The sequence below is a fragment of the Canis aureus genome, chromosome 21, assembly GCF_053574225.1.
Source record: "Canis aureus isolate CA01 chromosome 21, VMU_Caureus_v.1.0, whole genome shotgun sequence".
NCBI lineage: Eukaryota > Metazoa > Chordata > Mammalia > Carnivora > Canidae > Canis > Canis aureus.
The window spans coordinates 7,905,658-7,931,905 of NC_135631.1; the positions used below are offsets into that span (position 1 = coordinate 7,905,658).

At 50.1% G+C, this 26,248-nt stretch overlaps 1 protein-coding gene across 12 annotated transcripts in view; it reads left to right on the plus strand.

The window, feature by feature from the left end:
* The first annotated feature begins 17,766 nt into the window (after positions 1-17,766).
* The window catches only part of PPFIA1 (PPFI scaffold protein A1), an 85,621-nt gene continuing 77,139 nt past the window's right edge, over positions 17,767-26,248 (plus strand). For 9 of the 12 annotated variants that reach the window (XM_077862771.1, XM_077862776.1, XM_077862777.1 and 6 more), the window contains exons 1-2: positions 17,768-17,920; positions 19,195-19,458. In XM_077862771.1, the coding sequence (XP_077718897.1) occupies positions 19,195-19,458 (264 nt within the window). In that variant the 5' untranslated portion in view covers positions 17,768-17,920. Of the gene's footprint in view, positions 17,921-19,194; positions 19,459-26,248 lie in introns of all 12 variants that reach the window. The other 3 variants (XM_077862779.1, XM_077862780.1, XR_013359855.1) reach the window with 2 other exon arrangements.

A 26,248-nucleotide genomic window follows, 5' to 3' on the forward strand; every position in this document is an offset into this window, starting at 1 on the left:
AAATGTCAAGTAGCAACCACGCTCTCCTCAACAAGCAACCCCCACTCCGCATTTCCAAATGCCCCCCCAGGGACGGACGCCCCCCAGAAGCCACCCTGGGCACTGCTGTCCTGTATGGCCTTTCCTGAGGGGCCAGGGCTCCTTGCTCATCTCCTCCCGAGGTCTCAGGCCCCTGACACCCCCATAAAGGCTCCTCCTTGGGAACTTCTTCCCTGTAAGCAAATCCCATGTGCAAAAGGCTGCAGAGGGCAGAAGCAGGCCCTCATCCCATCTCAGCAGAGGATCAACCTGGAGCACCCCATGGATTTCCCACCACCCTTAGCAATCACCCCTACTTCTGAGGTGTGGGAATTGAGGCCCAGAGAAAAGGAGGCAATGGGGCTAGTGTTCACTGCATGCTTCCCGGGTGCCACAAACAGTGTGTCCTCATTGCTCCCGGCGTCCCTGAAGAGACACGTTATCCCATTTTACAGAAGGGAACACTGAGGCTCAGAGAGGCAGGCTCACATCACAGAGCTCCTTGGTGGCCAAGCCAAATCAGGAGCGAGGACTGCTAATTCTAAGTCGCTACAGCCCCCCAACCTTTGGGAGGAAGAACCCCGGGGCTCAGATGCCCCTGGCTCCCGCCAGCAGCTGCGGGGTCCCCGCCAGCCTCAGACACCGAGCTCTGCGCCCTGGTCCCGCGCTAGAGCTGGCAGAGGCGGCGGCCCTCTCTGGCCCAGCTGGCGGCTGTGTGGGCAGGACGGCGGGTTAATAAGACACCCTCCATGGGGAAGCACAGGGAGCACCAGGTGCAGACATCCCCGCCGAGGCCTCGAGACCATGTCCGGCTCTGCAGCTCCTGCCTTCACCCCACTTTGGAACGTCGGCCTCCCAGTCTCATCCAGGACTCCCCACTTCCTAACACCAAAAAGATTGCACTTGCCCCTTTCCTCTGCCCGGCTCTGCTCCTGCCCCCAGCACTGCTCTTCAGAGCCCGGCAGGGCAGTGCCCCCTCTCCAGCCTTGATGCCAATGTCAGCATCCCCTCCGGGTTTGTGTTTTTTTTTTTAAGATTTATTTATTCATTCATGAGAGACAGACTGAGAAGAGAGAGGCAGAGACACAGGCAGAAGGAGAAGCAGGCTCCACGCGGGGAGTCCATGTGGGACTTGATCCCGGGACTCCAGGGTCACTACCTGAGTCGAAGGCAGGCGCCCAACCACTGAGCCACCCAGGTGTCGCATCCTCCCTGTTTCTTACACAACCCTCTGCTCTGGCGAAATTCCTCTCTACCCCTGGAACGTGCCATGGCTTTGCTGACTCTGAGCCTCTGTCTCTGACCCGCACCATACCCATGCTCCCTACCCCATTTGTCCTCCTGGGCAGACAAGGCAGGTCCGGAGTTGGAGGAACCTCACTACAAATCCTAATCACGCACCCTGAGGTTGCTGACTTAGCAAGCTGCGGGATGTTGGGCAAGCTCCTGAACTTCTCTGAGCTTCAATTTCTTTCACGTGTAAAACGTCGTTCTATTCAATACGTGCTTATCAAGGTCTACTATGCCCACAACATTCGGGGGATTCAGCAGTGGGGACAGTGCGTTTTTTTACCGTCTATCCCTTTCTACCTTTTAAATGCTGTGTCAGATGCTAGTGATCCTTATTTAAATTTTTATTAAAATAACAATAACCAATGAAAAGGGACCTAAGAGAAGGGAACACATCTCACTCCAAGGGAGGGCTGCCATGAGGTTGAAGGGAGGTATCACCCATACAGTGCCAGGAGGAAATGGTCATTAAATTGTAGCTGTCACCAAAATGCTGCCCTCAAGTCCTCTAGTCTGCCTCCTCCAGTTAGATCTGACCCCCACCTCCTCTGAGGACTCCTGGCACCTTTGTACTACTTCATCCACCCACCCACCCATCCAACCATTCACCCATCTGCTCATTCAGCCACTTATTCATCCATCCATCCATCCACTCATTCACCCACCTATCCACCCACCTATCCATCTATATCCATCATCCATCCATCCATCCATCCACCCAGCCCCACTACATTCACCCACTCATTAGTTATTTATGACATACAGTGTGCCAAGTCCTCTGCCTGGTGGGTAGAAGATAAAGACAATATAGTCTCAGCCCTTCCCCTCATGGAGATAGCTGTCAAGTGGAAAAGAAATACCATCAGAAAGTATTGACAGCATTTGAGCTTTGATCAATCATGTACAGAGTAAATGTGTCTCATAGAGCACAGGGTGCAGACACATGACTTGCAGAAAGGGGGCATCTTAGTTGACACCTGGAGGTTACAGGCAGGTGAAATTGGGGCGGGAGGGGGGATGAGGACATCCCTGTGAAGGGTAGGAGGTGAGAAGGTAGCTGGAGAATAGTGCGGGTCTGGAGAGGTAACATAGGACCTTGTAGGCCATTTAAGGAATTTGAATCTTGTCCCAAGAGCAGGCTTGGAGGTCTGCAAGCAAGGAAGGGCATGATAGACTCTGGTTTTGGAGAGATCGGTGCTGCAATGTGAACAATGGGTTAGAATGGCTGGGAGGGAGGGCCAGCAGGAATGGTGCAAGGGAGCCAGCTGGAAGGCTGGGGCAGAGATGGCCCAGGCAGCGAGGGGTGGGAATCTGGAGCAGGGCATGGGCAGTGGGGTCAGGAGAACAAGCTGAGCTCTCCCGTCCTACTTTTTATTACATAGATTATCACCCTCTGCTGCAAGATGAAAGAACAGTTGACAGGGACACCTGGGCGGCTCAGTGGTTGAGCATCTGTCTTTGGCTCAGGGCGTGATCCTGGGGTCCTGGGATTGAGTCCCACATTGGGCTGCCCACAGGGTCCTGCTTCTCCCTCTGCCTGTGTCTCTGCCTCTCCCTCTGTGTCTCTCATGAATAAATAAATAAAATCTTAAAGAAAAAAAAAGAACAGTTGACAAACGCAGTCTCCACTTAGATTCAGCAATCATTAACATGTTTCCTGTTCTTTTGCTTTCTCTCAATAAGCAACTGGCAGGACAGGCAGATTTCCTTTTTCTGAACATTTGAAAGTAAGTTGTAGCATGATGATGCTCTGTCCCCAGGCCCTTTGGCTGCGGCTCCTGGTGTAAGGGCACTTTCCTCCTTAACCACAGACCAGTGTCACGCTGGAAATTCAACAGCAACAGCATCCACTGTCCGGTCTGTGGCAGCCCGGTCACTTCAGAGATGTCGTTTACAGTTGGGTTTTGTTTTGAAAGCCAAGCACCATCCAGTTTCCAGGGTTGCATTTGATCACATCTCTCTGATCTCCAAGAAAGATTTGATGAGTCACGGGAGGTCAGGAGGAGGGCAAGGTGGGGTCTGACGATGGCTGGGCTCTGGCGTGGGTGGTCGGTGGTGCCAACTCCCAGAGGAGGAGTTCCAGATAGGGAACAGATCTCCAGAGAGAGGAATTGTCTGGCAGGCAAGTGGGAATGCAGGTGTGAAGTTCAGGAGACAGGTTGGGTGGTGCCGGGGTACAGACTGGGGGCTGCTTTAGTGTCCCAGGGTGGCTGTAACAAATGGCCACAAACTAGGTGCCGTAAGATGACTTCTGGAGGCCAGAAGTCCTAAAGCAAAGTGACGGCAGGACTGTGCTTCCCTCTAAAGGCTCCAAGGAGGAATCCTTCCTTGCCTCTTCGAGCTCCTGCTGGCTTTGGGAAATCCGGGGTGTTCCCTGGCTTGCAGCTGCGTCCCTCGGGCCTCTGCCTCTGCAGGGGCACGTGGCCTTCCTCCCTGTGTGTCTTCGCATGGTCCTCTTGCGAGGACATCAGTCACAGATCTAGAACACGCCCTCCCCCAGCGTGACCTCGTCTTAACCAATTACATCTGTAAACAACTATTTCTAAATAAGCTCATATCCTGAGGTTCCCTGTGGGTATGAACTTGGGCAGTGGAGAGTGGCGGGGACGGCGGACGCTGTTCAATCCTGTACAGAGACCACTGGCATCTAAATGGTAACCGAAGCCCCAGGAAAGATGCCATTGCCCAGGAGTACGGAGGACAGGCGAGGTGGCTCAGGACCCGGAGCAGACACGGAGTGCATGTGTGTGAACAAGCAGGTGCTGGACTGTCATCTGTCCCAGGTGCCCATCGTGGGCACCCATCATCCGTTCCTGCCCATCACTCACCCTGTTACTTACCACCTTCACTCTGTCCCCGGGACAGGGCCACATGTGCAGAGTACTCAGGGGACACTTCACTACAGGGACCCTCCTCTTAGGACCTGGCCCTGTAGTGTCGCCCAAAGGGTGCCACCCACTCCTCTCCTGTCCCCAAGGCCCCCCTTTGACTTCGGCAACTCCCAGGCCAGGCCTGTGGGGCGTGAAGCCTCTGGAGATGTCTGTGCTCGCAGCCCTGGCAGCCCAAGAGCACCCTCCTCAGCAAGGGCTGGAAGGAGCCACCTTCAATGGGCCACTGTGGACTCCTGGCCGCGGGCGGGGCACCACGTGCCCACTTCCCTTGCATGGGTTGGCTCATCAAATCCCGACGGGACCTCTAAGCGCATTGGAGTGCTGTAGCCCTAACAGTGCTGTGGGAGTGCCACTGCGACTCCTGCACAGCCACGGAGGAGACCAAGGCACAGAGAGGCAGAGTCACCACCCACGGTCACACAGGAGGAGGGATAAGCTGGGATCCAGGCTCAGACCCAGTGCCTCCCGGAGCCACAGAGAACATGGCCTTGGACTGACCCCGGCACGCGTCCTCATCTAATGGGCTGGAACATCATCGGCCCGTCTCAGGGGGACCGAGGAAGCAGTCTTGCCCCAGGCTGTGGACCTGCTCCGAGGCTCCTCGGGGCTGTCAGGGCCTGGCCTGACCTGGGGCTCTGCCCTGTGCCCGACACAGGGGGACAGGACAGGGGCCTGGGCTCTGGGCTCTGAAGGGCAGGTGCAGACCTGAAGCCAGGTGGTTCCCGGCCTCCGTGTGGCTGCAATTTGGGGATCCAGGACTTGAGCCCTGCCGCTCTGCCTACTTTTCTCTTCCTTCCTTCACCTTCTGCGCTAGATGAGCTTCGTCCAGTGAAGGTCCTGGAGGAACCTCTCCTGGCTTTTCCCGGTTTACCTGTGCCGTAGAGGTGAGGGTTTCTGATCTGGGTTTCTCAGTCTTTATTAGAGGGCTTTGGTGTCTTTCCCACGAGTGACTGAAGCCGGTTATCCCCAGCAAGTTGCTGCAGGGCCAGCGGGAGGGAGCCCTCCCACATCCCCGGGGGCGAGCTGGCAGCTGGGGTGGGGTGGGGCCCGCGCGGGCCGTGGGAAAGGGGGCCCCAGAGGGGGGCTGGCCGGAAGGAGCCCCTTCTCCCTCTTGTGGGATTTCTCTTCCCCAGATCTTTGGGAAGAGGAGATGAAGGGTGGAGTAGACTCCGCAGCCTGGGAGAATGCTGGCCTCCCAGTCTTCGGGCTGGCTTGTCTCTCCGCCCAGACCGCATGTCTCCCTTCCTCACAGGACTAAGTCTTACTCATCCGTCCTGTCCTGCCTTCAGTGTTGCTTCTTCCAGGAAGACCGCCCTGCTTCCCTGGACCTGAGGTGGTACCTTCCCCTCTGCTCCTGGAATACCCTCTACCCCTGCCTCCCGACCCTGCTGTCTATCTCTGCCAATGGGATTTAGGTTCCCTAAGGGCTGGGGTCATGTCTTCTTGCCCACCTGGTGTCCTCGGCACCTGGCCTCACAGAACATCATAGGCTTGCGATAGATGGGACAGGAGTCAGCCTGTTATCTCTCTGTCTCCTTCCCCTGTGTGGACAGAGCTCACCGCCTCACCGCCTGAGGCTCTCGGCCTCTCCCTCCCCCTCTGGGACCACATCCAGCCAGGAGCAGAGGCAGGGTGGACCAAGGGGCTCCATGGCAGGGCAGGAGGACCTCCTGAAGGAGGTGACCTTACAGTGTGGGCACTCAGTGACTAGAAGTTGTCAGTCATGCAAAGGGCCCACTCAGAGTGTTCTGGGCAAGGAGGAGCAACAAGTGCAAAGGCCCTGGGGCAGGAACCAGCTTGGCAGGTTTGAGGGCCCCACAGGCCAGTAGGAGTGGAGCTGAATGAGCTACGGGTTTTAGTCCAAGTGTGTCGGAAGCCAGGGAAGAACATGCTGTGACTCGGACAGCATTGCCGTGGGCAGGCTTTCCTGGCACCAGGGTGGCTTGTCAAGCTAAGGCTGAGCGACAGGGCTTGGGGGATTCCCGAGGGTCCCAGGGTCTCCCCTGCCCCAGTCACTTTTGCCAGCCTGCAGGTGCTGGCCATTGTTTGGACATATTCACGGAAGGCACAGGAGGAGGGGAGCCTCCTGCAGGGGCGGTGGAGGGGGGCCTTCCGGTTCCCAGAGTTGATACCAACTGACCTGGCAAGAAATAGGTCAGGGGCAGAGAGAACCTGTTTTGCAGCCACCCACAGGGATGCAGACGTGGCTCAATGAGCATTTTAGCCTTTAAGCAAAAGCAAGTGGGGAGGCCGTCTCTAAGTTCCTATTTACACAAAGGTATGAGTTCTATGGTGAAAAGGCATTAAGTTATAAGGACTAAGAGGGCCTTTCATGTTTCTTCTCATTAGGAAGAATCTACCCCTCCCCACAGGGGTCTCATCCTGACCCTGGGGGACCCACAAGGTACACCCGCCTCTCCACATCCCCCACATGACCTGTGACCTGCAAAAAAAGAACATGAGGCTCAGAAGGTGCTGGAGGCCTCCCCAAGGCATGGGCCAGAACCTGCAGAGACTGAGCTTAGTACCTGACTCCACCACGTCCTGCACCGTTGAAAATAATCACTCATGATATAGTTAGTGGTTCATCCGCACAGGAGAACAGAGAGGAATTGATCATCAGGTGCACAGGCAGCACACATCACCTGATACCTGACACAGAAGTGAGATGCACCAGGACCAAGCGCCCCTGCTGCTGCTGCTCTGCCCCCCCAGGAACCACCACCCAGATTTTACATTTATCTTCCCCTCCTTTCTTGTTGTTTTTTTTTTTTTTTAAGATTTTTATTTATTCACGAGAGACCCAGAGAGAGAGGCAGAGACACAGGCAGAGAGAGAAGCAGGCTCCCTGTGGGAAACCTGATGTGGGAAACCCAATGTGGGACTTGATCCCAGGACCCTGAGATCACAACCTAAGCCAAAGGCAGATGCTTAACCACTGAGTCACCCAGGCGGCCCATCTCCCCCCGACCTGTGCCTCTGTCCCTTCTGCTTTCTGGTTTCACAGTGCGTGGGATATTATTAATGTACAAACACACAAATAGACCCATATTCGGGTGTTTTACTCCCTCTAATGAACCACCACACCCTGGACAGCTTGAAATAGCACAGACTGTGAGGCCAGGGGCCTGAAATCCAGGTGTGGACAGGCTTGGCTCCCTGTGGAGGTGCTGGGGGAGAGTGTGTCCCGGCCTCCCTCCCGGCTGCTTGGGCTGGCCAGCTACCCCTGCGCTCCTGGGCTGTGGCCTTGCGGCTCTGGCCTCTGCTTCTGTCCTCGTGTGACCTTCCTGCCATGTCTCTGTTCTCTCTCTCTCTTTTTTTTTTTAAAGATTCATTTCTTTATTTGACAGAGCAAGCAGAGGAAGAGGGAGAGGGAGAAAGTTCAGCAGACTTGGTACTGAGCACGAAGCCCAACTTGGGGCTCCATCTCTCCACCCTGAGATCACGACCTGAACTGAAATCAAGAGTCAGATGTTCAGCCAACTGAGCCACCCACTTAGGCATCCCTCTTGTCTTTTTCTAAGGGCACAGCCATTCCAGGTAGGACCTACTCTAAGTCCAGGATGGTCTCACCTTGACATCCTTAACTCCATCACCTCTGCAAAGACCTGTATTCTAAATAAGATTACATTCACAGGGACTAGGACTAAATAAAACTGCACTCAGGACATGGACGTATCTTCAAGGGGCCTCTGTTCACCTGCTACATAGCGGAGGGCACTCAAAAGGTCCTTAGTTATTGGGGTGCTTGATCAGTTTAGGGCCCCTAGGAAGTGAGATGATCCTGGCACTGCCTTCCTCAGGGCGGGGGCCACATCTTGTACCCCTCCATCCCCTGGCTGCTCAGTGAGGGGGAGGAGGAGAGATGTGGTCCAGGCTACTGAGAGGTTCCTCGAGAGCTGCTCAGGTTTAGGATGTGGAGGAGCATGGAGAGGTCTGCACCTGCCGTCCATAACACCCTGTTCTGCCAACCACTCTCTCCCCTCAGACTAGCCCAGAGCATCCAGTGCAGTTTGCCACTGCCATCGGTTCTCCTTGCACCCTGTCCTGGCCTCTGGGGAGAGTCTCTCCTTGTAGCTAAAGAAACAAGGAGGATAATTACTTGTTTAGGGCTTGTCTCCTCTGGGATCCTGACTGTTCGATTCTTTCCTGCCTGTAAGGCTCTCCAGAGGTCACTGTAGACAGAATGCATGAGATCCAGTATGGATGATTGAGACCCTTCTTAATCTGCTCCAAAGGAGACCTCATGGTGGGCAGGGTGGGGTGCCCCACCAGCACAGGAGGAAGGGATTACTCCAGATGGTCTTGCTGGGACCTCCTATACAGCAGCCGAGAGCACCAGGCTAGCCACCATCACTGTCATCCACCCTACCCCTTAGACTGGGCGGCCACGAAGCTTCCACAGGCACCAACGACACCACAAATTAGCACCTGCTCCATACTGGGGATCGAGATGGAGGGACATAGGGACAGAGGGACAGACTGCTGCCTGGCCTTGCCTGCAGCTGGGGTTAGGGACCCTGCCCCTTGGACCCTTCCCTGCCTGCTAGAGTCTTCTCTATGTTCAGACTTGGAGAAGGGCCTTCTGTGGGGAGTGCAAACGCTCCTCTGCTCTGCAGCCTCCCACGTTCAGAAAAGTCCTGCAAATCCTCGTAGAGACCCCTTCTGTCTCTATGTAGGTCCTCCTTCTGTCTAATGCAAAAAGCCCAAGCCAGTGAGTGCTGTGAATTTTCGTGAACGGATCCTTGGGAGCGAAGCTGCTGTAACGCTGGGGAGGCAGTGCCCAGCCTGTGCATTCCCAGGCCCCAGGCGGCCAGCCTGCCTGCTTCTCTGGGAATCTGGGAGTCCGCTCATGGAAATCCATTGGCATGCCCCCTCCCCCGCCCCGCCCCGCACAACCTTGGGGTTGTTTGTGTTGAGTTGGAGCCATCTAGGTGTCAGCTGGTTGATTGGGAAGATGAGGCCCTCACTTCTTCCAGGAGCTCGGCAGCCCCTTCCCTCAGCCCTGCTTCCCACAGCTGCTCCTGGTGCCAGTGCCAGGTTCATCAGGACCCCGGGGCCTCTGTCGTCTCCTCTGGCTCAGGGGAAGCACTCCAAAGAGGTGGAGATTTCCATCCTAATAACAATAATAATAATAATAATACATCCCCACCCCCACTCCTTCCCTTCCTGTGTTCTGAACCCCAGCCAGCGGGTTCTGAGAATGTTCTCCGTCAGCCTCAGCCAAGGTGGGGGCCCTCACTTCCTCCTCCTGGGGCCAGGAGAAGGTGGGGGAGCCGCAGGCAGCAGGAAAGGCTGGAATCCAAGGCAGGGGCAGGGGCGGGGGCAGCAGGGAGAGGCACCTGTGTGGGGTGGCTGGACCAGGCTGTCGAAGCTCCATTCCTGGGAAACACATCTGCCTCACTCGTGAGGACATTCTTCTTCTCACATCCGACCTGACCCACCAACTATTTGGATCTGAAGTCACGTGCTACCCAAAGAGGTGGTGTGGAGTAAACAACAGATGTGGGAACATCTATAAAGCACAAGAAAATCACAGGATCCTCCCTAAACAGGTAGTGAAGGTGCACAGTAGCCAGGATAAAGACGTCACCTGCCCGCTACATGTTAAAGCAAATGGTTACTAACTTCCCTCTCCACAGTGTTGTGTAAAGAACATAGAGGGGCGCCTGGGTGACTCAGTGGATTGAGCGTCCGACTCTTGATTTCGGCTCAGGTCATGATCCCGGGGTCCTGGGATCCAGCCCCACATTGGGCTCCAAGCTCGGTGGAGTCTACTTGGAATTCTGCTTCTCTCTCTGCCTCTGCCCTTCCCCCTGTTATCTCTCTGTCTCTCTCTCCAGAATCAATCAATAAATCTAATTTGAAAAAATTAATGACTAGATATTCTTCAGGGGTGAGACTGAAAAATACAATTTACTAATGAGGATTCAAGAATCTGGTCCCAGGGGCACCTGGGTGGCTCAACGGTTGAGCATCTGCCTTTGGCTCAGGGCGTGATCCTGGGGTTCTGAGATGGAGTCTCACATCAGGCTCCCTGTAGGGAGCCTGCTTCTCTTTCTGCCTATGTCTCTGCCGCTCTCTGTGTCTCTCATGAATAAATAAATAAAATCTTAAAAAGAAAAAAAAGAATCTGCCTCCAGCTTGAGTGTTTCTAGATCCATCTTTACAGGTCTCTGGAAGCAGGAGAGTGCATCCTGCAGCCCTCGAGTGCCACCCTGGTTGGTCCAGTTCACACTAGCCAGCTGTCACCCAATGACAAAAGGAGAGTGAGGGGCAAGAAGGCAGGGCTGCAGGTGCATGAAGGTTACCAGCCTATCTGCACTGTTCATAGCCAAGGGCATTGGGGAAGCAGGCTGTTGGGGGCTGAACTGTGTCCCCCAAAATTCCTATGTTGGAGTCCTCTAGCACTTCATAATGCAACTATATTTGAAATTGGGGTCTTTAAAGAGATGGTTTAAGGTAAGATGATCTAAGGTCACTGGGGTGGACCCTGTCCACCATTACTAGGGTCCTTAGAAAAAGAGGGGTCAGGACACAGACATGCATGGAGGAATGACCCTATGAGGCCCCAGGGAGAGCATGGCCATCTACACACATGCAGAGAGGCCACAGGAGGACCCCACCTGCCTGCCCCTGGACCTTGGGCTTCGGCCTCCAGGCGGGGGGCAGTGAACATCTGTTGTGTAAAGTGCCCAGACCGAGGGAGTTTGACTAACACACAGGAGTCAATCTAAAGCAAAAAGTTTTTCAACTTTTCCCATTTGTTGTTACATAAAATGCTAAGTCTTTGGTTCTAAATTAACTTGGTATTAGTGGTGAAGATTGACAAGCAGTCTCTCCAAGACCAAGATCCAAGATGCACAGAAGAGCTCTTAGCTTGACAGATGGATTCATGGGTTAATCGACCGAGTTCACGTCTGTCTGCCACTCTGGCTTCTCCCCGGAAGCCCATTTACTCCTCCACATAATGGGAGATGCAGAGGCTGCCAAGCCGCTAGGCAGCCTCAGCTCCACTTCTTTGACTTGGGTTCTGCGGATGTGAGCCTGTCTCTAGAGCTGTCACTGGCCCAAACACACACTATTTTCAAAGCAGATGAAGATTTTTTCTTTTTTTTTTTTTTCTCATTCATCCCTTTCTCCACCTAGACACTGAGTTCTGACGTCTTGATTCACTGATGTATTTCCAGTGCCTGGCCTGATGCCCGGCATAAAGTGGCTCAACATGATCATGTCTGCCAAGTAAATGAGTGAAATGTATAAATGCCACAATGTCTGGTGGTTCACAGCATCTATAAAAGTTAAAGTGATTTTTTTTTAAAGAAAGGTTTTATTTTTAAGCTATCTCTCCACCCAACGTGGGGCTTGAACTCATAACCCTCAGATCAAGAGTAACTCGCTCCACTGACAGAGCCGGCCAGGTGCCCCAAAAGTTGAAGTGATCTTGAGGAAGTGTCCGGGAGAAAGGGATAAAAGCTGGTTGTACTGCTGATGCCTTCATGCACCAGATCATTCTCCTGAAGGTGCTGGAAGGGCATGCTCAGTTACTGTTTCACCAAGTGAGGCCAGGGCAGGGTGGGTGCCACATGGCACAGGCTCTCAGAGTGCTCTTCTTTCCCTGGTATGGCAACAATCATGGTTTCCAAATCCCCAACACGTACTCACCTATAAGGTTGGAAACCTTAGTTATTCTGTAGTTTTCAGAACATTATATTTACGTGCTTTTAAGTGATGAGTGACCAGAATGCACAGGTTCGGAGGTTTTCAAAAAAAAAAAAATCATAAACATACAGCTTTTTTTACAAAAAGATTTTTTTTATTTATTTGACAGAGGGTGAGAGAGCAGAAGCAAGGGGAGCTCCGGCAGACAAAGGGAGAGGGAGAAGCAGGCTCCCCCACTGAGCAGGGAGCCCGATGTGGGGCTCGATCCCAAGATTGTGACCTGAGCTGAAGGCAGACACTCAACCATTGAGCCCTCCAGACACCCCCATATGGCTTCTTGCTTGTACAATCCATTATTTTGACAATATTACATATTTTAATAACATGTGCAAATGACCTCCATCTGATACAGACATTTGATAATAGCAAACATTTAAAGAAAGAATTAACAAAAAAATAATAATAATTGCCCAATACTGGGCAATTGCCAAATCACTAAATAAACACTTAAAGATAATTCCACAAATATCTAATATTTAAAAGGTTAGTTGTTGCCCTATCTTATAATTTTGATCCTTCGTTTCATGACAAATATTTCAGTCGTGAAAAGATTTCCTTCATTGGGCATCAATACTGGTCAAATCTTTAGGCATCTGCACAAAGGATCATCAAAGTGAGCGAGAGGAGGCGTACTGATTGTTTTTGTTTTATTGCTGTAAAAATATATATAACACAAAATTTACCATCTCAACTATTTTTAACTGTGGAGCTCAGCAGCCCTAAGCATATTCGCTTTGCATAACCGTCTCCACCACCCACCTTAAGAACTTTCCGTCATCCCAAACTGAACCTCTGTCCTGTGAGACACTGACTCTGTCTGTCCCCCAGCCCTGTGACCACTGTCCACTCTCTGTCCTCAGGAGACACTGACCCCTTCCCTCCCCTGGCCCTGTGACCACCATTCACTCTCTGACCCTGTGAAGCTGACCACACCAGGGACCTCTTCTGGGTGAAATGTGTCCTTTTGAGAAAGGCATATTTTACTCAGTGTAATGTCCTCAACTCTTACCCACAAGGTGATTTCTTTAGTGATAAAACTATTTAGGGTCACCTGGGTGGCTCAGTCAGTTAGGTGTATGCCTTTGGCTCAGGTCATGATCTCAGGGTCCTGGGATCAAGTCCTATGTTGGGCTCCCTGCTCAGCAGGGAGTCTGTTTCCCCCTCTCCCTTGGCCTGCTGCCCCACCCTCTTGTGGGCTCGCTCTCTCACGCGCGCTCTCTCTCTCTCTCATAAATAAATAAAATCTTAAAAAAAATACATACAACTATTTCATCTGCTTGACCAGAAACCATAGCATACGGTAAATATTCAAACACTGGGAAATGCCAGCAAGTACTATCCAGAGGGATGCAGATCCTGTACCGTTTGGATCCTCAGCAAGCTCACAGAAACAGGCACCGACGTTGCCAATTGAAGTACTTGATCTGCTTATTCCTGAAAACACCATCATGGCTTTGTTTGAAGTAGACTGTATGTATAAACTCATTAATATTTATTTTATTTGCAAGAATGAGTCAACAGTGGCAGAGGCCAGGCCGAGCACCAGCACTCACCCTGTGCCGCACTCCCAAGCAAAAGAGACTGGAGCCGGCTCACGTGCCAGGAACCCCACTTCTCTGCGGCTCCCAGGCTCCCACCTCGTCCTGCCAGGTGACTCCATGTGGCAGCATTTCCTGTCCTTGCTTTTTTTTTTTTTTTAATTTATTTTTTTCCTGTCCTCGCTTTGATGGGATCAACCACTAGCCCCTTTTTGGTGATCAAGTTTAACTCTACAAAGAGACTTACCATACTATTCCCTTTATCTGGATTTCTTTTCCTTCTTTCTTTTTTAAAAAAGATTTTATTTATTTATTCATGAGAGACACAGAGAGCAGCAGAGACATAGACAGAGAGAGAAGCAAGCTCCCTCCAGGGAGCCCGATGTGAGACTTGATCCCAGGACCCCAGGATCATGCCCTGAGCCAAAGGCAGACACTCAATCACTGAGCCACCAAAGTGCCCCTTTTTCTTTCTTTCTTTCTTTCTTTCTTTCTTTCTTTCTTTCTTTCTTTCTTTCTTTCTTTCTTTCTTTCTTTCTTTCTTTCTTTCTTTCTTTCTTTCTTTCTTTCTTTCTTTCTTTCTTTCTTTCTTTCTTCTTTCTTTCTTTCTTTTTTAAACCAGGCTATATGCCCAGCATAGACCCCGACGTGGGGCTTGAACTCACAACCCTGAGATCAAGACCTGAGCTGAGATCAGGAGTCTGATGCCCAGCTGACCAAGTCACCCAGGTGCCCCCTCTCTTTATAGATTTTTTTGACCAGTCTTCCTGGCTATTTGGGGTCTGGAAATACATAATCCTCCTCAGAGATGGTGGGAAGAAATTCCTGTCTGGAAACACGCTGGGCAGTGTCTCAGGATATCTCATGGCCTCAAGATGGCTGTCACAGGGCATGCTGCAAACAGGAGAGGGTGGTGACCTTGAGGCTTTCTCATTTACCATGGAGGGAAGCCCCAGAAGACCCTGCACACTGTCCTTTATGTGGCACTGGTGAGAACAGGTGCCCAGGCCCTCTGTCAGCCTATCTGGGACAAGGGGGAATGAGAGGCCAGTGGATGCAGACCGATCCTGCTTCCCTCCAGGGGGTGCCGGCAAGACCCAGATACAAGGGACTTCCGCTGATGATGATCTCCCAGAGAGCCTATCCAGACTCACGTCCCCCTCACAGCCACCCTCCGAGACGGCGTTATCATCATCACTTTAGGAATGAGGAAACTGAGCCCAGAGAGGTCAAGCAACTTATCTATGAGAACACAGCCAAGGCAAAAAGAATCAGAGCCAAGGTTTGAACCAGACACCGGGCTCCAGAGTCTATGTTTATAACTGCTGTGTGAAAGCATCGTTCAAAGAGGGAAAAGGTGACCAGACAGGGAGGTCACCCCTGATGGGGGTCCAGGGCCGTCAGCTCTTATTTCCAGCCATGAGTCTCCCAAAGTCCCATCGTGGTGGTTCCTGTGACTGTTATCATCCCTGTCTGACAGATGAGGATATTGAAGCTTAGTACAGGTTACAACGTACATTGCCTGAGGTCAAGGTAAAGGTAAGGAAGGGCTGGGGCTCCATCCTGGCCCTGGGGGATTTTGAACTACCTCTCTGGGCCCTTCTCCCTACGATAGCCGGACATCGTTATGAATGGCTCCATTTGAGGAGCACAATGAAGTTGTCAAGAGAAACAAGTTGCAAGAGCTTTATGACTTGATTTAAAAACATAATTATAAAGAAGGAGGGCACAGAAGTCTTCATGCCTGTGTGTGGGAAGTCTTGGGATGCTCCCTGAGCTGGTGACTCCCTGTGCCTGGCACTCTGCTGGGATGAGGCGGCTGAGAGGCCCATAGACCCTCAGTGGCACTGGGGTCGGTGTCTTGGTGGCCCAGCACATGGGGTTTGTCCCCTGCTTTGGGGGCCTGGGGACACTTTTTGATGTAGCTTCAAGAAAACTGTCTTTGTTTTTGTTTTGTTTTTAAGATTTTATTTATTTATTTATGAGAGACACAGAGAGAGAGGCAGAGACATAGGCAGAGGGAAAAGCAGGCTCCATACAAGGAGCCCGATGTGAGACTGAGTCCTGGAAATCCGGATCACGCCTTGAGCAAAGGCAGATGCTCAACCACTGAGCCACCCAGGCGTCCCAGGAAAACTGTCTTTGGAGCCAGTCTTAGGTTCAAACCCAGCTTCAGTGAAATGAGAAACACCCCACATCTGTGGGGTCTCAGTGTGTTCATGGTAAACGGATATATAAAACACCTATGAAGGTCAAGTGAGTTTACATGGAGGAAGAGGTCTCCACAAATGTTCTGCAAATGTGATTTTCCCATCTGTGCTCTCAGAGATGGACACTCATCAACCCACCTCCCAGTTGCCTCACCCATGGATCAAAATTCCAGTGTTGCCTCACAATGAGAATTAGAACTGCCATGGCAACTAAAACAGTTGGTTGGTGAGCTCCCCAGCTTACTGACCACTTGGATCTCCATTTCCTTCCCGGATCGTAGGTAGGATACAGGAACAGCCAAGTGGTACGAATTTCTTTGAATAGGAAATTGGAAATGTAAGTACTCTTTCAAAGGTTCTCGTTCTTTCCCTCTCTCCTTCTTTACTGATTGCTTACCTTCTCGGGGACACACAGGAAACTTCAACAGGGTTGACGCTAGTGGCTGAAGTCACCCAGTCCAGGGCCCCCACCTCTTTCCTCAGGGGACCGACCGGACTACTTGGGCAGCCCTGGAGCCTCACTGATAGAAATCTTACTCTTTGGTTGTCCCTTAAAGAGACAACTTCTTGGTCACAACAGCATAGCGACTGGGTCAGGGATCAAAAGCTCCCATTCATTCGTGGCTCCAGTTCCAACGCTAAACTAACTGGGTGCCTGTGGGCAAGTCCTTTTGGGGATTCGAAAGGAAATGAGGCCTTAGTTTCTCCTTTTGAACAGAGGAGGAAGAGGGCCACATCTTCTGCCACCCACCCCCAGCTCAGGCCTTCCCCGAACTGTACGGTCACACTATTCATTAGGTTGTTTTCCATAGTCTTGATAGACCTGGGACACATCCAGATCTCTAGGACAGAGGCTAGGTCACACTCCGATCTTAGAGGAACACTCCTCCCGGGCTCTAGAAAGCCATCTCTAGAAACTAGGAGAGGTGGCCCGGGCCATGCTTATGGTTGACAACCAACCACATCATGAGAGAGCTGAGGCTGGTGGGCACATTTGTAAAAACACGACCCTGGCCATAGTACTGGTCTATCTATCCCCTCCCCTCCCACATTCCTGGGTTTTCTTTATCAAGCCTTCGACGGGAGAGTTGGAGCAAAACCATTTTAGGGAAAATGGCTCGTTTGCTTGACTAAGCCTTACAAGGGTGCCACTCCATCTCTAAAACAGGTTTTGGATAAATACTTTGGGGAAATAGTTTAGTTGGGTGGTATAGGTACACAGAAAAGGCATTTTAGCTTCCCAAAAGCTATTTTCCATGATTTATGTTTGCCTAGGTTTTACTAAAGGAACATTTATTGGGGGGGGGGTGGGGGAGGGGGCTTCCCTAATGATAAAAATAATGTGCATTCATGATGTAGTACCTGGAAAGCACAAAGTAGCCCAAAGAAGGAAATGAATGAGTGAGTATGAATAAGGACGTGAATGGAGCCGCCCCCCGTGGGATCCCACTTGCTCTAGCAGCCCAGGAGTAAGGCCGTGTCGTTTTCACATCATACAGGTGGGGCGCTGAGCGCCGCGGGCTCCGCTGACCTGCCCAGGCCACCGCGCAGGGGCGAGCCTGCACTCCCCACGCCGCGCCCAGGAATCTCCGCATCAAACGGTGCCCACTGGGCATCCGCAGGAATCGCAGGTAAGGGCCCCGCGTAGACGCCGCGACCTTCTGAGTCCTGGAACGGTCGGTCCCGAGGAGGGTCCGACCCCGAGGAGGCAGCCAGCAGGTGTCTCGCGCCGAGACGCACCCGCCTCGAGGAAGGCGCTGGCTCAGAACCCGACGCACGGTAGACGTTGCCAACGGCCTCTGGGCGGCCGGAGCCGCGGTAGGTGAGCTCCGGCTCGGTGGAGAAGGCCCCTACCTGGGGGGCGGGGCCGGGGGCGGGGCTCCGCCCGCACCTGGCCAATGGGCGCCGGGGGACCCGCCCCGCCCCTCGAGTGGGCGGGGCTTGCGCGCCCGGCCTCCGCGGCGCTCCCCAACCCCCGGGGGGCGGGGCCGGCCGGCGGCGCTCGGCGCTGACGCTGCGCCGACGCGCCCGACGTCGGGCACGTTGACGCCGGCGACGCGCAGCCGGGCCCGCTCCTCCTGCGCTCAGGCAGTGTCCGGCCGCGGGCCGGCCTTGGTGACTGGGGGCTGCGGGCCCGGGGCCGGCGGGCGCGGGCGCGGGCCGCTTTCGTCGGGCCCCGAGCTCGCCCGGAGCGAGCAACCGCCCGCACGGCGCCGCGGAGCCTCCTCGCCCGCTCCCGCCGGCGAGCAAGGTAAGGAGCGGGAGACTGAGGCAGGCTGGGGCGGAGCGGGGCGGAGCGGGGCGGAGCGGGGCAGCGGGCGCCCGGGCGCCGGCCCCTCCCCGCGGCGGCCCCCTCCCCGCGGCGGCGCTCGCTGTCAGCCCCCGGGCGCGGAGGCGGTGGGCCCCGGCGGGGCGCCCCGAGGCCGGGCTCCTGGGGCCGCGGCGCCCCGGGGGCCCCGGGTCAGCCCTGGGTCAGCCCCGGGTCAGCCCCGCGCCGGGCTCGGGGGCCGAGGACCTGTGGCCGGGGAAGCCGCGGCCCGGGCTGCGCTCCAGCTGTCAGCGGTGCCCCGCGGTCCGGGGTCCGGGGTCCGGGGTCCGGGGTCCGGGGCCCTGCAGCGCGGCGCTGGGCGAGGGGCGAGGAGGTCGCGGCGGTCGCGGCGGTCGCGGCGTCGCCGCCCCCGGGGCTCCAGCCTCCTCCCGCGGCGCCCGCCTGCTGTGGGCCTCGCTGGCGGCGTCTCCTTCTCCCCTTTCCCTTCTCCTCCGTCCTCCTCCCTGTCCTTTCTTCCGTCTTGCTTCCTCCTCCGCTCCCTCCTAGCCGTCCGCGGCCGCACCGACCTGCTCCATGCCCGGTGTGCAAGTTTCCTTTCTAATACTCTTTTCTTTTTTTCCCTCCGGCCGTAAACTTACGTAAGTTGGGTTGCCTGACCGTCACACCTTTTGCAGCCACTGACAAACACCTTTCCCGGCCCTTAACGAATCCGGTGCCTTTGAGCGCTCACCCAGTCCGGCCCGAGGCCGAGGGAGCCGCCAGTCCTCCTCGGGAGCTGACTGCACACATTCCTCCAAGATGCCTGATGCATTTTGTACTTGTCAGTTTTACTGGCTGTATGCTCCTTCTGTGCTTTTCCCGAAACATGATTGGGTGGCATGTGTTTTGACTTTCTCTCCCCGAACCGGGAAATAAAGGGGAAAAAGTAAGTTGCAGAAGCACACTTGTTTTCAACAACCAGAAAGTACAGCTTTGCAGACAAAACACCCCAGGGTTGGTTCTGTACTCCAGGGGTAGTCTGTGAGGTCTCTACCCTGCCCTGCACTATCCCACGTATTAATCTGTTCCCACACTCAGGATTCGCCTGTGTATGTTTTTTTCCGCTTACTTATACTCAGAGTGTAACAGTCGGATCTGAGAATAACGAGGCTGTCAACCTTCATTTTATGAGCAGCACGGAGAGCTAATAAAGTTGCAGGTTTGTGGGAGCCTTTATTTTGCACTTAATGACTGGAGTCTGGGTGTTTTATTTCAAGATGATGTGCGAGGTGATGCCGACCATCAGTGAAGCAGAAGGCCTGCCAGGAGGAAGTGGGAGCCGTGGGTCCAGCTCTCCTTCGCAGCCAGATGCAGATTCACATTTCGAACAGTTGATGGTGTCCATGCTGGAGGAGAGGGACCGTCTTCTGGACACGCTGAGAGAGACTCAGGAAACGCTGGCATTAACCCAGGGGAAGTTACATGAGGTCGGGCATGAAAGAGATTCCTTGCAGAGGCAGCTCAATACTGCACTTCCACAGGTATGGATGCCTTTCACCTGGAACTTTACAGATCTTTCTTTCCCCTTCTAAATTATGGTGTCACCTTTCATGGTGTTCATGTTTTACATGAGTCTGTGAAATGGTGGTTCTGGTTTTTTTTTTTAATTATTAAAGATTTAATTTCTTTATTCATGAGAGACAGAGAGAGAGAGAGAGAGAGAGAGAGAGAGAGAGAGAGAAGCAGGCTCCATGCAGGGAGCCCGAAGTGGGACTCGATCCCAGGTCTCCAGGATCACACCCTGGGCCGAAGGTGGCACTGAACTGCTGAGCCACCTGGGCTGCTTGTGGTTCTGGTGTCTGTAAGTCATGTGCAGAGAGGGTTCCCGAGGGTTGAACCTCTGAGGGAAGACAAGCTGTGGTGCACTATACTTAAACACCTCGTAACTCTTGTTCCTTTCTTCTGCCTTAATTTGGGACAGTGCTCCGAAGTTTTTGGACAAGGGCCATGAGGCATCCAAGCTGCGTGCTGCCTTCCATTCTGTCGTCTTAGGCCTTTCTTGCTCAACCTGTGTTTCTTATGGATTTTATCGCATTTCCCATTTTCTAATGAAATTTAATGGATAGATAGGATTGATTTCACAGGAAAGATAAAGATATTTTTACAGTCCACTTTTCTAAGAACACCTGTGTTTTATAAATGAAGTTTGTTGTGGAGGATATGAGACAGAGATTAATTCCTTCGGAACTTTCTTCTTGGCCGATGAGAATTGTAAGCTTGAAGTGACGCCGAAGCCATTAATCTTAGTATATGACATTTGGACTAGTTTCAAAGCCTCTTCTTGTGGAGCTGAGTGAGGACGTCATGATAGGTGAGGGTAGAGGGTAGAGGAAAGTGTAAGGCGAGTGGCACAGAGCATGCCGGAGACACAGAGGTTACTTGGGTGTTCACAGCCGCCTAGGTGCCACTTGAGTTACCCGTAATAGGCGCCTTTGTGGTCCTTTCAGGTAGGCCTGCATAAGCACATGCTTGTGCTCCCACCGTCGGTCTGCAGTGCTAAATTAGTAAATGAGTAATTGCCAGCCTGAATGCATTTCTTGGCTGTAGCTGGTTCTCCTGAAAGATTGATAAGCCAGACGTTTGCATTTCCTTTTTAGCAATAATAATCTGCCGTTAGTGCTGTAGTGCTCCTTTTCTGTTGGATCGGGGAGCCATCACGGTTTTTCTCGGGCAAGCGTCACGAATTGTGTACTTTGTGTAGGTCTGGTTTTATTACCACGAGCTCGAAAGCATGGGCCAAATGATGCTCCACCAGGATTTTAGTGTACTTGTAAATTTTTCAGTAGTTTTTGTTTTTTTGATTTGTGATTGTATTTGTTTTAATGTAATTTGAGACAGTGCATTGAAGCGCATGTCAAATACTTATGTATTTGATCAGGTGGACTTTTGAAAGAATGAGCACACACAACAGCCTAACAGAAGGGACAGCAGTTTTGTGCAGTACAGTCTAGTGCAGTGAAGGTTGTCCCACCAGCGGGGTGGCACAGTCGCTCAGTGATTTGTTTTTAGCTACTGCTTAGTATTGTGGAAGCTCTTCGTTGAGTGGAGAGTACAATGCTGGCCACACCCGCCTCCCTGCCTTCCTGGGCTCCCTGACTCGCCTCTTCCCCACCTGAGCACCTCCCTGCCTCCCCACCAGAGTGCCTTCTTGCCTTCTCTCCTCTCTGCCTCCCCTTTTCCCTGCCTCCCAGCCTGAGCACCTGAGATTTGTATTTCGGAAACATTTCAGAACAATTAAGTAAACTGTTTTTGGACCTTTCCTTTCCCCAATATTTGACTCATGTTTGGTGGCTGGTAGTGTGGCCAGATAGGTATATGAATAAATGCATTTGTACTACTAGCACACTGTGTAAGCAAGTAATGATCTACATTAACAAATTTTAACTCTCATCAGAAAAATTCACAATCGTAAGTGTATATTTCAGTGACTTTTTTCACTCAGTGAACACATACTTTTAACTACCACCTAGATGAAGAAATAGAACATTACCAAACTTCCCAGAAGCCCCCTCCTACCCATTCCCAGTAATTGTGCCCCAAAGCTACCCATGGTCTTGATTTTTTACCATTGATTGCTTTGGTATGTTCTTTTTTTTTTTAATATTTTATTTATTTATTCATGAGAAACACACACACAGAGAGAGAGAGAGAGAGGTAGAGACACAGGCAGAGGGAGAAGCAGGCTCCGTTCAGGGAGACGGAGTGTAGGACTCGATCCCAGGTCTCTAGGATCAGACCCTGGGCTGAAGGCGGTGCTAAACCGCTGAACCACCTGGGCTGTCCGTTTTGGTGTATTCTTGACTTCATATAAATGAAATAGTCATTCAGCATTGTTTGTGGGTCACATCTATTTCACCTCAAGTCATTTTGTCCATTTTCATTGCTGTCTATTACTCAGTGTGTGAATATACGGTAGTTTATTCTTTGTACTGAGCATAAGTATTTATAAATGCTGCCCCTGACTATTCTTGCTTATTTTAGTACAGATACATATATATTTCTTTTGGGTGTGCTCAAAGGAGCAGCATTGCTGAGTGATAGTGTGTGTGTTTGTTCACCCACCACCCACAGTATGTGAACACTCAGTGGCTGTCTGATGCTTGGTATTGTCGGTTCTTGGATTTTAGCTATCTGGTGGGTGTCAAGTGGTAGGAAGCCTAGTGTGGTGTGAGCTTGCTGCTCCCTGATGACCAGTAAGCAGGGGTGGAATGTCTCTGTGTGTGTTTATTTGCCACTTGGATGACTTCTTTCATGAAATTATTGTCTCGTCCGTTTTTTTTATTGGGTGTCTGTTTTGGTTTTTATTGATTTGAAGGAGTTCTTTTTATGTATTTTGAATACATATATAAATGGCAGATGTTTTTTACATTCTTGTGTGTGTTTGCCTTTCTCTAAGTGGTGTCTTTAGATAAGTTTCTCTTTTTCCTTTCCAAGTGCAATAACCATTTTCATTTTTCCTGCTTTGTTGTACTGTCTAGGATCTTTAGTACAGTGTTGAGTAGAAGTGGTGAAAATAGGTGTCCTTTTTCACTCCCAATACCAGAAAGACAACTTTCAGTATTTTACCATTTTACCATCACATATGATACCAGCTGTGGCTTTATTGGTGGATATTTTTTAATCAAAATATAAAAATTCTATTTTTAGTTTGCCAAGAGTTTTTGTTTTGTTTTTTTTTTATCATGAATTAAATTATTAAATTTTCTTAAATGTATTTTTTGTATCTCTTGGGACAAGTGATTTTTTTTTTCTTAATGTGGTGATTTAACTGTAAAAAAATTTTGCCATGCTACAGTAATCCCAAACTTGATATCTGTGTATTCTCTTTTCACAGGATTTTATTTGTTAATATTTTGGTTAGGATTCTTGCATCTGTATTCATGAGAGAGGTTGGTCTGTGATTGTACTTTTTTGTATTGTCCTTGTTGGGTTTTTGGTATTAAAGTTGTGTTGACCTCATAAAACAAGGTAGGAAGTGTTCCTTGTGTATTCCCAGAAGAGTTTGTGTGAGCCTTATGTTCCCTTCCTTCAATTTTTGGAAGAATTGATTGGCAAAACCAGCTGGTTGTAGGGTTTTCCTTGTGGGAAGATTTTTAGTTTCAGATTCATTTTTTTCTACATGGAAATAGGATTTTTCTGATTTTTTATTTCTTCTTGTGTTTATTTAGATAAGGCATTGTTTTTCCTAGGAATTTGTTCAGACCACTCAAACTTTCCAAGTAATAAGTGTAAAGTGGTTCATAATATCCTTGTCATCTGCAGGATCAGTTGTGATACCTCCTTTAAAAAATCTTGATATGATAATTTGTGCTTTGTCTCTTTTTCTTAATCAGTCTTGCTAGGGGATTATTTTATTAGTCTTTCCAAAGAACCAACTTTGGGCTTTATTGATTTTTTTTTTCTATTTAGTATTTGTTTCCTATTTCATTAATTTCTGCTCTTTTTTTTTCTTCCATCTATTTTGTGTTTTGTTTGTTCTTTTTTCTAGTTTTTGAGCTAAATACTTAATTTGATTTTTAGCCTTTCTTCTTTTCCAGTATATGTATTTTAAAGCTGTAAGTTCCCTTGAGCACATCTTTATTGATCCCACAAGCTTTGTGTTTTTTTAAAGATTTATTTATTTATTCATGAGAGACAGAGAGAGAGGCAGAGGCAGAGACATAGGCAGAGGGAGAAGCAAGGCTCCTCACAGGGAGCCTGATGTGGGACTCGATCCTGGATCCTAGGATCCCACAAGTTTTGGTAAGCCAAATTTTCATTTTCTTTTTTTTTTTTTTTTTCATTTTCTTTTATGTAAAAATATTTCATAGTTTTCATTGTGGTAACTTTTTTTTTTTTTAATTCACAAAGTTTTTTATAAGTAAACTTCTTAATGTTTAGGGGGATTTTCTAGTTACCTTTTTGCTGATTTGTAGCTTAATTCCATGAAGGTATCTGTCTTAGTCTTTTGAGGTTGCTATCACAAAATACCATAAACTGGCTGGCTAATAGGCAGCAGATGTTTATTTCTCATAGTTCTGAAGACTAGAAGTCCTCAAGATCAAGGCATGGGTAGATTCAGTGTCTAGTGAGAGTCCATATCCTGGCTCATAGACAGCCCGCTTCTCACTGTCCTCAGTGCAGCAGCAGGGGTGAGGGAGTTCTCTCTACTCATGACCTGGTCACTTCCTGAGTCTCCATGTCCTGGTACTATCACCTTGGAGGTGATGAACTTGAGGAAAGGGAGGCTATAAACTGTTCATCTATTGCAGTCCCTAAATATGCCCTGCATTGTTTCAATCCTTTGAAATGAATCGAGTTTTCCTAACAGCTCAGCGTATGTTCATTTTCTTTTTTTTTTTTTTTTTAAGATTTTATTTATTTATTCATGAGACACACACACAGAGAGAGAGAGGCAGAGACACGGGGAGAGGGAGAAGCAGGCTCCATGCAGGGAGCCTGATGTGGGACTCGATGCCGGGTCTGCAGGATCACGCCCTGGGCCGAAGGGAGGTGCCAAACTGCTCAGCCACCCAGGGATCCCACATACGTTCATTTTCATTAAGTGTTCCTTGGGCTCTGAAAATAATGTGTATTGGCAGGAATGCAGTGTTCTGTGTTTATCAGTTAGGTAAAGTTTGTTAGTCATGTAATTCAGATTCTAGTAGCCACATTAAGAGAGGTATAAATAATTTCAAGAATATATTTTATCTAACACAAATATTCAAAATATCATTTCAGTGTATAATCAACATGAGAAGAACATAATGAAATATTTTTCATTCTTTTTTATCATATTAAGTCTTTAAAAACCTGGTGTGTGTTTTATACTTTGAGCACATCTCAATTTGGAGTAGCCACATTTCAGGTACTTAACTAGCCATGTGTGAATACAGATTGGGCAGCCCAGCCCTCCACCCTGGCTTTGTTGTTGTCCTTGTTGTCTGTTCTGTCAGTTACTCAGAGCTGTATCTGAGGTCTTCCTCTATGATTGTGGCATTGGCTCTTTCTCCACTTCTATATTCATCATTTTTCATGTATTTTGAGATTGTGTTATTAGGTCTATTCAAATTTAGAACTCTTGTTTTCTTGGTAGATAAAACTTAATCATGAAACATTCCTCTTTGTCTCTAGTAATGGTTTTGGCTCTAGAGGTTACTTTATTTGATAGTTGTGTTTGCCATGTCAGTTTTCTGTTCATTAGAGTTTACCTGGGAATCTTTTACTTTCCCTTGTCTTTGAGCTTACATTTTAAGCTTATCAGATTGTGAATATAATTTTATAAATGCCAGTCCATCTTCTTTTGGCTTCCTTTCTTTTTTTTGAAAAGTCAGCCTGCAGTGTTACTGTTATCCCATTGAAGGCAGGCAGTATCTTTTTTCCTCTCATTACTTTTAACATTTTCTTTTTGCCTGAGACATTCTTTCTGAGTCAATAGCTTGGCTAATCAGTTTTGGGAAAGTTTTGACTGTTATCTTTGTAGATGTTCATTATTCCTCATTCTGTCTTTTCTCTACTTTGAGGATCCCCATTGGAACTTTTTACCATGTCCCATGTGTCTTTTGGGCTCCTCTGTTTCCTAGACTTTCCTCCAACTTTTATCTAGATGTATATATATTTTTTATCAACCTGTCTTCCAGGTCACTGATTCTCTCTTCATCTGTGTCTGTCTATTCTGATGTGAAGCCCACAGATTGGGTTAATTTTAGCTACTATGTTTTTCAGTTTTAGGATTTGTTTTGATTATCTGAAAATTTCCTATCTGTCAAGTAGGTTTTCAAAAAGTAGATGTGTGCATCTGGTAACTCCAGTGGGTCGCCTCTTGGTCTGTTTCTGTTCTTTTTTCTTTTGGTCTATATGTTGTTATGTCTGTTTTTTCTTTCTTTCCTCTTTTTTTCTTTTTTCTTTTTTTAATTGAGTGTTGGACACTGTATATGAAGAGCTGTAGAGGCTCTTTGTGAGACTGTCTTCCTTTAGTATCTCCTCCAACACACCCCATGTGGGGCAGTTCCTTGGCCTAGTCAGGTGTGATTGACTTAACACTGGGGTTCAAGCTTTGTAAGCTGCCTTCCCAGGGCCCTTCCATCTTGGCAGGTCCTGAAGCCCAGTTCTTGTCTGCTGAGCACCAGGAGATCATTGAAGGGTCAGCTCTCAGGGAGTGCTTGCAGAATGCTGGGCTCATTTTCTATGTCTCCCTGCTCTGAGGGATCTTGGCCTTTTAAGACCTGGCTGGTTCATCAGGCCTGCACTTAAATTTTGTCTTCCTGTACCCATGGAGCTGTCCAGAGTTCT